The sequence below is a fragment of the Euwallacea fornicatus genome, chromosome 17 (assembly GCF_040115645.1).
Source record: "Euwallacea fornicatus isolate EFF26 chromosome 17, ASM4011564v1, whole genome shotgun sequence".
Taxonomy (NCBI): domain Eukaryota; kingdom Metazoa; phylum Arthropoda; class Insecta; order Coleoptera; family Curculionidae; genus Euwallacea; species Euwallacea fornicatus.
This window is the reverse complement of record NC_089557.1, coordinates 3,111,584-3,125,260: the sequence shown is the minus strand read 5'-3', so window position 1 is coordinate 3,125,260 and position 13,677 is coordinate 3,111,584. Positions and strand designations below refer to the sequence as shown.

The window sequence follows — 13,677 nt, the reverse complement described above, 5'->3', positions numbered from 1 at the left end:
CAGGACATTGTTAGATAATGAAACTCCGACGTTACAATAAACTGATATAATTAATGACGAAATTATTTACAAATAAGGTAAATTCGTGCGAAAATATATGCTTCTTTTTAAATCTGCTACACAGGGTGCTTAAAAATATACTATTATAATTAAAGAATAGAATTAAATGATTTTTTAGACATCGATACATTCTTGTGATATTTGGATAAATTTTTACTATAACCTTAAATACCAGACACTCATTATGGTTTGAGAATGTTGCTATACAATAATAATCATCATAAACTTATATATCACAATATATGCTTTCTATATGCGCTTAATATCAGGAAAACCATTGATAAAAACTGCTACCCTACACTTACATACCAAGATACTCCTTGATTTGAATAATACACGTTATAGAAAATTATATAGAAATTAATTTAATAAACTATTGGTTTACTCGTCTAAAATGCAAGTTCTAACGATGGCTTCGCATACTGAGTAAGGATCGCAGTTTGAGGCTGGTCTTCTGTCCTCAAGGTAACCTTTCTTCTCCTCAGCACATCCGCGAGGAATTCGAATGCTAGCACCACGATTGGCTACTCCTGAAAGGTAATTCATGCAGGATTTGTCAGTTTCTACAGTTTCAATAAAAATATAGAAATATGAATAAAAAATGTGTTCTTACCAGCGCTAAAGTCGTGAATTGACGACGTTTCATGTCTCCCAGTCAACCTCCTTTCATTGTCCTTCCCTCCATGAGGGTCATAGGCCTGGATGTGCCTGAGATGGAACCTGCTCAGTTTGTCAATAGCCTTTTCAATCTCCCTAGAACAAACATCAAAGTTCAACAAGAACAAATATTTAAATAGCAAAAGTGTACTTGGTCTCAATTTCATATTATCTATTGATATGCATGTGATAGCTAACCGCAATTGGTTACATCCTGAGAATAATTTACCAACACGAAGGGGACATATGTAGGGTTCGATTTGATGAGGAAATGACGATTTTTTTGACCTTCAACTAGCATTAAAACTTAATCAGATGTTTAATGCCAAGTCTGAGAACGAAAAATCTAAAAATCATGTCACCGCAAATAACAGTTTACTTCATAAGAAATGAGACAGTATCGACTATTAAACTCACAAGATCTCATGTCTAATTAGAAATGGAGAGTTTTTTTTTTATTAAGAGACTTACAAGATTCCGCCATCTTCCCTCATCGCCTTAGTTGAGAAATTGGTATGTGCACCCGCACCGTTCCAGTCGCCTTCCATGGGTTTAGGGTCAAAGGTGACGATAACACCAAAATCTTCTGCTACTCTGTGGAGAATGTATCTGGACATCCAAAGTTGGTCCCCTATGGAGATTCCCTCGCAAGGGCCGACTTGGAACTCCCACTGCAGATATATTAAATTTTTGTTTAAATTTTATTATTATTTATCGAATTGATGTTAATGAAAAATGTACAATCGCGATGAATCTGTAGAATTGATAAAAAATATGTCTGGAGGCTCAAGTTATGTAAACAGGATGATTATCCAGACAGACAAATCAAGCAGTTAAGTTCCGGGCCATTTATCTTCTCGCTGCGTTTAACTTCATAACAGGATAATGGGAGGGCAAATGTGAGGAAAATATGTGATAAAAGAGTTCTTAGCTGACGTCTTGTCGACAAAGCAAATCTGCTTAAATATAGCTTTTTACGCAATTATTGCCTCAAAGAAAAATAAATCAGCGGAAAAGTTTTGCACTTGCGCGCGCAAGTCACCAACTATTTCTAATCGTTTGTTTAGTCGATATATGTACATGTCTAATACATCTATATAGCAACTACAAAAACAAACTGTTTGTCTAGGGTACAAATTACTATATTTATAAAAGGGGTAAGTAATTAGGGCCCTTTCATGCTTAATTAAAATGTAACGTAATTCTTTAGTACCTACATTCCCAGCAGAACGCACTTTTGTTTCAGACCTAATTAAATTAGCAGGAACACGAGAGCTTTAATGATGATTAAGACAAGTATAAACATGCCATTCTTGGATATAATAGTGTAGAGGGTAATTTAGGGAAATTATAGTGGAGAGTCAGATTAAAAGGAAAGGAGATGTAGAAAATTGAACTATACAAAAACACGTACCCTTAATGTATTAGATAGGCACTGGTTGTTTTCTATAATTTAGTAGTTTAAAGTAAAACTTTCTGTTTTACTACTGAAATAAAAAGTAAAGAGCATGGATAACGTGTTCCGGTAATCCTTCGATCGCGGCGTCAGTAACTGTTTTTTGTTCATTTGTACCATAAGAAACTTTTACGTGTAAACATACAGGAAGTTTCGATTTCCCTTAATGAGCAACGGTAACAAACCTAAATTGATAACGTTTCCGGTAACAAAAGCTCCATTAAGAGCATGTAGCTTTAGAATAACTTCCCCGAACGAAACTAAATTGGTAAAATGCTCGGTGACATTGTTATACTTCCAATGACCAAGAGGCAACAGATATAACTATAAGTTAAACCTTGATATACTCGACATACTAATTTGTATTTAAAAGATTCATGATATTCAAATATAAAAAAAATCTTTATATTTTTCATACATTGTGTTCTCGTTGCAATTAAAATGCATAAATTTATCATTTTTAGCATTCTCATCGCCATTCAAGTCCGCTATTTGAATGTTTACAAACAAGCGTTTATTTCAGTCGCAAAATTACCTTCGAACTGAATCAAAAGGTTCGGGGAAATTCCTATGAACCACTGGACGATCACGGCACTGAACATGGCTACTTAAAGGTCAGTTGGAACATTGCCAAACTCACAACGTAGTCCCGCACATTCCTATTTGTCGTAAAAAAGGCATGTGGGATGATGCAACAAGTTCAAATTGAGGCTATTTCTGGTTTATCATATGTTGGAGATTCAATAGATGAATCTTAAGATAAAATAAATCGAAATTGCTACCAGGAAGTTTGGAATTAATTAATTCCTTTCGGGCACAAAAACTAGGCCAGATATCGGTATTTTAGGTTGACTAGATTGTTAATCATGTAATATGTTCATGTGAATTTTTTACATTCAGAAATTAGATTTTCTGTTGGTTGTGAAGCAATGAACGCTGCTACGCAAAGAAAACTGTACACGCAACAGAGATAACAATGTTGGTTATTATCTTAGATAAACGTTATTAGAATTTCACTCGTAAATTCGCCAGTGATGTATTTATGATTATTTAACATTGAATAAAAGACATTTTTCGAACAGATGAATGCTCGCGCATGCATACGAATTGATTGAAATAAAGAAATACTGTATTTAGAGTATTTTTAACGAGATTTTATAGGTGTCGACTATCCAAGAAAGAGCACATTCTGTTATTATTTTTTTCCTGTGAAGGATTTTCTCTTCACTTTTTTTCTGGTGAGATACTGACCCTTCATGTTCTAAAATTTAAATTAGCTTTGTCTCTATCTTCGATACTGATTACATTTTCTTATCAATGAAAAGGCAATTTTTTCTTAGATCGATGCTGGATTGTAGCTCACCATTCCCAATTTTTTTTCAGATTTTGTCGAGTTTCAAGGAACAATGAAAAGAGAGACGACTAACAGCTAGATAACAGAGAGAAAAAAAACACTTAAAAGTACCTAAAAGCCATTTTTCATTAAAAGAAATTTCCCTTCTCAAACAATTTTCCATAGTTTTTTTTTATTTTTCTTGCGACTCTGTAACCTTCAATGTAACTCTCATGATCAAAGTCCTTACCTGAGCGGGCATGACCTCAGCATTGGTCCCCGAAACATTTAAACCGGCATAAAGGCATGCCCTATAATGAGCATCCATGATGTCCCGGGCATAGACCTTATTGGCCCCTACACCACAGTAATAGGGTCCCTGAGGACCGGGGAATCCATGCTTGGGCCACCCAAAGGGTCTCATGTCGGTGTCCAACAGAGTATACTCCTGTTCTATTCCAAACCATGGGTAGGAGTCTTTGGCGGCTTCCATGGCTTGAGCGCAAGTGAATCTGGAAGGACGGAGGAAGGAGGAAATGATGAAAAAAAGTTAGGTAGAAAAAAATATATTAAGCTTAATTTGTTAAAATGGAAGTCTAATACGTTATGCCAAGATAATTTTGTCTCAAACGCTTCGATAGAAAATTGTCTTGCTGTACTTTTAGATACTCTTCGTTTCTCTAAAAGATTGTCTAATCCTACCCTAGCCCAACATATTCGATTTTGTATGACATCGTGGGATAAAATAGGCCTTCTTATTGACCTAAAGACCACGTAGTGAGCCACTAACCTTTTGTTACTGTCTGTAGGCTTCTTGTTGTATTTGTAAGTATCGCAGAGGACCAACTTGTTGTTACCTCTGGTAAAAGGATCAGCATAAATAGCCACAGGATAGAGATAAGTGTCCGCGTTGGTGGTGTCTGCTTGGAGAGTTGAGCTACCATCGAAGTTCCATGTGGGCAACTCTGCAAACAAACATCCATGCTATTTGTTCGAATTAGGCTACATGTGTAGTCCTTATCTCGACAAACAACGTATCTCCCTTCCCGCTTAATGAGTGTTAATTGAGTGAGTGTATGTATTTGGATGTTTCCACGCTCTGCCGACCTGATAATTACATCTTCCTTATTTACAATACACGCAATATAACTGAGTCAACAATTGTAATCGAACCAACAATGGAGGCTAATTTAGAGGACAATGGTCCATTTTGCGAGAAAAATTCTCCATTTCATTTTGAGTCTAGACCAGATTTTTTTTTTATATTAACTAACTTATGGCTGACAAATGCAAGAATTTTAAATTGGAAATATCCCAGCGATTATGATTAGAGACGATTCCATCACATCAAATTAATAAAGCAATCAACGAACGTTGTTTTAAATTAAATTTCGAATTTCGTGATCGAATTTCACGCACTAAGCGAAAAGAGCGATGAAAATTTTACGTTTACCATTAGCAAATAAGATAATGGTAAACTTGCGAGCTTACCTTGAGGCTTTGTCGGAACGAAATCCAACGTTCTAGTCTTGCCCCTTAAGTTCTCCCCAGATCCATCGATCCAGATATACGTGGCCTGCACCTTTCCATCTGGAATGGGCAGGTCCATATACCTCTGGAGGACTGTTTTATTCAGCGCCGCATTGGGCGAATGTTCCAGAGTTAAATTTGGCATTATTTATCTGGAACAAAAAAATGCGTTTAAAAACATGGAAAGTGGTATTAAATGAAACCGAGAGAATTTCGATAATTTAAAGCTGTCGTGAAGAGGAAAAAATTATATTTGAGGACATTAGTGAATGTTGCGCGTGTTGAGTTAGTAATTTATGTAAATAATATAGTAGTTCACTGATAATCTGTTTACCAACACCGTCACGCATGTTATCTTGCTTGCGACATTAAAAACATATTAAATGTTTATTATTTAAAGAAAATCTGCAACTGTTGAAAAGAGAAAGAGCGCGTTTCTTATCGTGGAATATGGCTATAGATAATGCTACAATAATTAATAAAAACGCTATCAACATTTCAGACGAAAACAGTAACCGTATAAGTAAATGATAAAGTCATTGCTGCTTCCACTTATTTAAATATTTAAGTGCACATTTCCGAGATTTTGACAAAACGGAATGGCTAAAAGCTCACAGTTCTTAATTTAAATGTTTCGCTACCACTGGGTTTAGTTACATCGTGTTTTTTTAAATTTTAATTTCCATTTTTTCTCTTGATCCATTTTGGCCGCTTCGACGACTTCAGTAAAACGTAATTTTTCTTTTCGTGCGAACCTCCGACTCGTCGGTCACGTTGGGAACCTATGTCCAGTACCTCCTCCTGCAGCATTGTTGGAATGATGTCATCGTTATCATGACTGAATTCGCCTGCCGATCATATGATAGCTTCGTTAGTCGCCAAGTGTCCCAGTTTGCAGCTCTGAACCCCTTTTAAGAAGTGCACAGTCGCCTGTTTCGCGAGGAATGTGAGCGTGAAGGTCTTTTTCTGATCGTCTGTCCGCGTTCGGTCCTGTTTCTTCATCCTTCCTAACTGTTTTTCTTTTCCGAGCTCAACAATTTAGCATGTCTGGAAGGTTCCGGCGCAGAGTCCATCTATCCACAGGATTCCTTGCCAAACTCCATTGGAATATCCTCTTTTTATTCATTTTGTGAGACAGCATTTTTCAGAATTTCACTTTCTTATTTAGCATAAAATACTTGACTCGTGCTTACGCTTGATAGGACGGTTGTTATATTCAACTGGAATGTACACATATTATATAACGCACTTACACCAGTGATTGGACCAAATTTCATTAACTTATTCCAGTTATTTTGAGAAACAGGATTTTCGCAAATTTTAACATGCCAGGAAGCAAATCTGAGGATTCCCGGCTCGTGCTTAATACGTCACTGATATGTGCAGGTCCTCAACGGTTCACATTTTAAATTTGTGTTACTCATTCCACTGCGTTTTCCGGTTTCCTTTTTTAAATTTTGGCACCGTTCCTGACAGTACATTTACGATGTCTGCCATTCTTTTCAAATCTTTCTTAATTTCTATTCTTCTTTTCTATTTTTTTAATTGTTTATCTTTGTTATGAGGAACTTGAGTAGGTATCAAATTTTGTCTAGTTTTTACCCTAGTTGCTACCACTGCATCTATCAAAGTATATCCATACGTCACTGTCGATGGGTCAAATTTTTTTAATGGTGATCAACTCTCAAACCCTTTTGTTTTGAGTTCTTCGCCACTGTATCTCTATTTTTTTTTTAATTTATCGTTTGTAGTCAGTGTACTTGGCACGTATTTCAGGCAGGTGATTTCCGGTTTGCTGTAGATGAATACTGACTAAACTTTCATACAATTTGACAAACATAATGGCTTTTTGAGGAATGCTAGAACGAGTTTTGTCCTAAAAGATCCTTTCAAAATGAACGGAAATCCAGTTACTGATTTAGTAATGGGAAAAATATTTAATACAACGTATATTTAATACAACTTTGTTCTCAGGTAATTAATGTACGACTAGCACATAATGGTACCTAATAGCAAATAACTGGTTGCTTGTAGATTCACCTTCCGATCACCTCTAACCCATTAACATAAAAAGCACAGAATGAACTGAAAGCAGAATTGCATTAATGATAGAGGCGATTGGATTATTATTACGTTTTGCAGTTGCATGAGTATCACTTTCTATGTGTTCACACTATCGATATTTAAAAACAATCAAAAAGTTAAAAAAACGCATTTTCCTAAGTCTTGAAGATTGCCAATTAAGCCAGTATTTAGCCCAAATTTCAGTTATTTCTTTAAAGTATACCGAAATACACAAACGCGTATTGCACTGGCATTGACCTTCTAAAAAAGTTTTCCATTCACGAAACCCGAACAATGCCAATTTTCGAGATTTTCTGGCTCTCCTACGCGAAACGAACAATGGAAAACGGTTTGGCTTTTTCAAGGAAACTGTAATAAACTTGACTCTCGTAAGGTCATCGGTAGGTACAAAGTCATGGAAACGTTATCTATGATATGAATTTATTATTCGAAATGTTCTTCGAAAGTCTTTTGAAAACACATAAAATATTGGTTCTCTGACAATTTTTATCAATAGAAGGGAATTAGCAAATTTTATTATGTAATAGTGACAAGCAAAGATTTCTTAAAAATGATTATGAATGGGAACTGAAATCTCTAATATGTGGTATCACAGCTATGATCCATTTATAACGGAAAATTATAACAAAAAATCGTTGATGAATTTTTAATGTGTGAAACCTAATGATTCACACACCTGATAAGGCTTAGCAACATGAAAACCAATTTACTTAATTAGGTAGGTATTCTATTCAGTTATCGCCCGCTGCATTAGACTTCATTATCCGATTTGTGTTATCCATTCAAAACGAGAAATCAATGTTAATAAATACATATTTCAAAGGTTAACAACACTTGGAGCTGTCTACAAACAAGCATTACAAATGCACTAATCACAGCATCTGGCAATACACATCAATTGATATACTTTAAAGGAAAATAAAAATATCAAAGAACCGATTCAATTCAATGGTAAATTCTCGAACTGGTTAAACAAGCGGTTTTAATTGGAGTACACATTTGGAGCAGAAGTGAAACCGAAACTGGTCATATAAATATGTGCCGTAGGTATTTTAGACTCTTTTTAAAACAAATAAAAGTACAATTCATTACTAAGATCAAAGATCACTTTTAACAGATCTACGACCAAATCCCACAACAAAACTAATTTCTTGCAGAAATATCACAACAATGATAATTCCTTAAAAAATTTAGTTATGATATGTGTTATTATCGACATATTCTGGTTTGCACTGACTTAAATTAAACAATAAGCTTGTTAAAATGCGTATCTAACCGCTAAAAAGTGATCACTTTCTGATCGAATGATCATGCACGAGTGGGAAGTAAATTAATTGTATACCTAGAAACTAATTTAAGCTATTAAGTGCTTAGGAATATAAGGGTTAATTGATGTTCTTATCAGTACTGTTATGCTTTGATAATTGGAAATCAATTACAACAAATCAAAGTTAAAAGAAAACAGTTCTAGACAATGAGGAATTTCATTTAATAAATTTGTTAAGGCTTCCGCAAAATAATGTTTTTAATTAATTTATTTATTTTTATATTATTCGACTAAATAGATTTAGGTTTTGAATTAAATTGAAATGGAAATTTGATATAACAAACTGAATCAACGCGAACAGTTTTATTGGATTATGATAAGTAGGGGCCAGGACATATTTTAGGAGTTGTTCGTTTCACCACCAATTTATTTGGTAGAATTTACAAACTCCAATGATTGAAAATATAAATTATAAACATGAGAAAAACATTTTTTTTTTTAATTTCTTTTTGACTAAATCAGAAAGCAAAGGAAGTTCAACCTCAGTCTTGAAGGAACTATTGCAACTTTTTTCTTTCTTTTGCGGTTGCTTTTTTTAAATTTTGCTTGCGTCTAATGCTGAAACGAATAGTATTATTACGTAGTATACTCAATAGGTAGTATGATCTAATATAAGAGACGGATTTTCCCCAAGTTATGCGCACCTCACAAACTCTACGACGTTTATCATCTTCTGGTCACTGGTCACACTTTTCACATCGCTGGCAACACTTTTGAAGACCTAAAATTGATAAGTAACGTATCTCCACTATCAAATGGTCTAATTATGTTATGGAAACATGTCATGACAGTAAATTTATGAAATTATATTATGAAAACATCCAGTGAGTAAATGCAAAACAACAAATAGATACTCCGTATCAAGGGATTACATAATACGCTCCACAGACGAGTGGCCTGTATTGTGTAATCAAAATCAAATTGCTTTGATTAACACAACGTATTCTACAAATTTTTATACGAGCTATAAATGATTAATTTTATTGTACAACTGGAGATATTGTACCTATGATAAAATTAATAATTATTTTTTTTTTTGGAAAGGGACTGTTTAATTAAAATTGTGAATAAGCCTCATTATCCCTTATCATTATCGTCGAAAAATTTACGTTTTACAATCTGGAGTTTATGCCAACAAATTTCACATTTGCTCGAACTCTCGAATATACATTTCGAGTCTTCTTCGTGCCCTGTTACTTCTACTCACAACTTGAAACTAAAAGTTGCCAAATGCGTTCATATTTTTAGTATTTTAAAGTACTTTAAAATTACTGGATTACACAATTCGTATCTGCTATCCAGATTTATAAAATCGCCAGATAAATTTTTTTTCGGACTAAATCACATTTGGGTAAAAGCTATTTATTATGGGACATAACTAGAAACGCCTACGTGTATGTGCACAATCAAATTGAACTTAATGACTGCCAATATAACACTGATTGAATTTGTCGCTATTGTATACAGTGTGCTTTACTGGATATGGGACATGGCAAAACCGAAATAGGGGAACACAAAATGTGACAATTGAACCTAACACACCTTATACGAAATTGCATATTTTAGAATTAGAGGGTAATACACATTGATTTTTTTTTTATTTTTAATAACTTTTGGTGTTTTGTCATCGTCAATACAAAAATTGGTACACTTTGGTTTTGTAAGATACCAAGTAAGAATTTTAATCTAATTTTTACGTAGTTCCTAAAGGGCGTTAGTTACAACCCACCGCTTCGGTATATTTAGTCATATTTTTCTATGAGTGCAACTAAAGTCAAATTCTATTCAACGTAATGAAAGGGCGTCTATTTTTGCTAGTTAGCACCCTATAAATTTCTTACTTGGCATTTTCCGGAGCCAAAGTATACCAATTTTGGTGTTGGTACTATGAAGCACAAAAAGTTATTAAGGAAATTTAAAATAAAATTTGAAACTTTAACACCCCGCAATCCTGAAACACACATCATTGGCAAAAGGTATGTTGGGATCAATCGTCAAATTTTGATGTCCCTTATCTCGAATTTTGCCATGTCCCATTCCCAAGAAATCACCCTGTATTTTATCAATATTATTATTTTAAATACAATCCAAACTTATGCCAAAGGCCCTATATAGGTAAATCACGTGCTGAAAATTGGTTGAAATAGAGAAATTTCATCTGGAAAAACATTCATTAGGGGATACAAGTATGACTGAATTTCGGTATGAGGCAAACATGGAAGCTAACTCGACGGAATTTTTATGCCTCATCACAAGTCTACACACGGAAAAAGAGCTGCTATATTGAGAATACACAAACATTCAATAATAGGAAAAAATGGTGTTAGATTTTTACTTAGAAAAAAGCCTTGAAGATATACTTTTTCCAATTACTTAGTTTCCAACAAACAATAAACAAAATGAGTCAACAAATTATAGAAAAGTAGCGTAAAAAATGACTAGTTAACGTTTTTCCTCCCAAATGAATGTTTGCTATTTATTATAATTTCAAGAATTAATATGGGCTGCACGTGAATAATCGGCTCAATTACATATTCATGTCTCTGGATAAGACAAACGCCTCGTCAAGTTCTCTCGACAGTTTCTGGACAGAAACTCAATTACTGTTAATAGGGAAATCAATTTTCATGTCAGGGACCCTGACTGATATTATATTATAAAAATCGAGATAAAAATAAAACCTTGGCAAAGGATGGATTGATCTTAAAATAGACTGCCATGACACTGTTTTGTCCATCATTTATCACAATTAATTACAAATATAACATAAAAGTCGTGCGTCCATAAAATTATTGTCTCATCAAAGCATTTCTCAATTCTTAAATACTTTCATTAAAATTGCCTATAGGTTATCGCAATAATAAATATTGATAGAATAATAAATGGGAAGACCGAGTTGATTCAGCTGGAATATCTGTTTTAAAGACGATTGCTTCAAAAGTTATTCAATATAAGTCTGCTCCATGGGGGGTCACCGATAATGTCTTAAATAAAACACACGAAACATGTGACCATAGGATTGTCGTCTCATCAAGGCATTTCTTAATTTTCAAATATTTTTAATAAGTTTGTCCATAGGTTATCGAAATACTAAACATTGATAAAATAACAAGTGGCACAAGACCGCGCTGCTCCAGCTGGAAATATCAGTTTTGAAAGTGCTTGTTTCGAAAGTTAGGCAATATATGTAAGTTATCTTCACAGGGGGCCACCGATAATCTCTTTAAATTGTCTAAAAACTCCACTTCGTTATTGATACGTGACCTAGTAAAATATCAAGTGTCCTCCACGTTCATCGGTTCACCTTCCGGAATATCTTTCAAACAATAATTAGGTTTCTTAACGCGTTTCAATTGAATATCCAGGCCCTATCGGCCATGAGGGCTCGCCCGAGGCAGTCGATTTTGGCGGCACTGTCAGAGGGTGCCATAAACAGTCGAGTCAAAATCATGTGAAAAATATGTTTTACAAGTATTAACTTTGCATTTATTTCAGCTTTGCGAAATCTACGATTCATTATCGATCACCGGTCTAATTCAAATAAATTTAATCTCTTGCGATCTGTGACCATAAATTTATTTTCTTTATCAGAAACTATTCAAAAGTGAAAACTTATAGCCAATTTGAACGTGATTAGATGCAAATTGCCGCAGGGAATTGCAATGAACTTCCAATTCTTTGCAATTCGGTTGACTAATTTCTAAGTTCACCTTATCTTGCAGGGAAACTGGAGCTAGGACCAGAAAGCAAGAAGCGATAATTTGTGCAGCTGCCGATGAAGCCTTAAGATGAATAAATAAATTTAAAATGGTAATTTTTCGTTTTCTGGACATTGCCCTTAGTTACGTACCCTTGTGGAAACCAAGAACAAAAACATTTTGTAATATAGACTGGGCTATACGGCAAACCGCTGCAAAATGATTCTATCAGTCTTTAATCCATACCTTCAGTTGAAAATCTACCAGATAGAAACACAAACAAAAATTGCGCGATCTATCAAATACATATATGAACCCTTCGGATGTTAAAAAAAAAAATTTGCTGGTGATTTGTGTGATAATAAAAAAAGTAATATAAGAGAGTCATAAAATCAAAAAGGATGATAATAAACTTCTCTCTCTGAGAATTTTATTATAACTCTCCGTGATTAGTGGTGAAAGAAATTGTCCTAACATGAAACTAATAAAAAACTACTTAAGTTCAAAAAGCAAACAAAACTTAGAAAAATTTCAATTATTTCTATTGAATTTATCGTGGTGCGCACTTTGGGCTACATATCTGCAACAAACGAACTTCCCAAAATTAAAATTGGCAAGACAAAGCTCCAGTAACTTGTTACTTGCTATAATCGATAGTAGAAAATTAATATCATAATTTTAATATAATGTCAATATATTTGTTCAAAGTAAATTCAGTATTTATGCGTTCTGTGCAGTTTTCTTTAAATCATAAATGAAAATCCACACGAGGAACTTGCATGATACTGAAAAAATACAACACATGGTCCTGCCAGCACCTGCTTCAAAACTTTGGATAAAAATATTTGTCCTTATACAAACACCACTCGTTTTATTGTAAGAGACGATTTAGTACTTCAAAGACTAAAACTGTCGTTGCTAAATTCTCAGTTTTAAATCCGTCCATATTTCCCCTCCATACCAAAAAGTTGTTCCCCTGAAAACCCCAAATAAAATTTCCCAATAAGACTTTCCAGTAAATCTAGGTCACCAAACAGAAATTCCTCATCGCGTATCAAAGAAAACGCATCTTTTCTATATGGCAAAAGCAAGCAAACAAAGAAAAATATACGACTACCTCACCTTTGTAATCAGCTGATTGCTGAACGTGTAGTTTGTAAGTCAATGGACACACTGTACACATAGAAAATGTACCGCTTGTAAACACTGAGTGTACGAAGTATCGCTCTTTCTTTATGTTTTATATTTGGTCGAGAAATATAGTGCGCAAGCCTATCTGCAGGAAATTACAGCGTTTTGTTCTGCAGCAGGAGCTTATAGACTGGGCTAAAAGGGGTATAAATTCTGCTTTAAACGATATTCCGATATATCTCTAATATACAAGTTATGATTATCTTCTGAATCTTTAAAATTGTTTTATTTTTAATTAATACACTTCCTTAAATATCCAAAATTCTAGGTTCTTAATGAGGTACCATCAGTAGCCAGGATCTTTTAATATATTTTAAAAAATCACCCTGAAAAGCCCTAG

The 13,677-nt window shown here is 34.2% G+C and overlaps 1 protein-coding gene across 1 annotated transcript; it reads right to left on the bottom strand.

Annotated features, from left to right (window-relative positions):
• Positions 1-31: 31 nt before the first annotated feature.
• On the bottom strand, positions 32-13,408 carry Gs2 (glutamine synthetase 2). The gene is made up of 7 exons (XM_066292485.1): positions 13,269-13,408; positions 4,998-5,188; positions 4,297-4,471; positions 3,757-4,018; positions 1,189-1,388; positions 674-813; positions 32-590 (listed from the first exon to the last, which is right to left on the bottom strand). Exons 2-7 carry the CDS (start codon positions 5,179-5,181, stop codon positions 442-444), a joined length of 1,110 nt encoding a protein of 369 aa, XP_066148582.1. The 5' UTR covers positions 5,182-5,188; positions 13,269-13,408; the 3' UTR covers positions 32-441.
• Positions 13,409-13,677: the final 269 nt, after the last annotated feature.

What these genes read in the sequence shown, in the direction of transcription:
- Gs2 (XM_066292485.1), bottom strand. Translation starts at nt 5,181, where the DNA reads ATGCCAAATTTAACTCTGGAACATTCGCCCAATGCGGCGCTGAATAAA. An exon ending in CGTTCCGACAAAGCCTCAAG is followed by an intron (nt 4,472 to 4,997) that starts GTAAGCTCGCAA and finishes GTTTGTTTGCAG; the next exon opens with AGTTGCCCACATGGAACTTC. An exon ending in CCTACAGACAGTAACAAAAG is followed by an intron (nt 4,019 to 4,296) that starts GTTAGTGGCTCA and finishes CCGTCCTTCCAG; the next exon opens with ATTCACTTGCGCTCAAGCCA.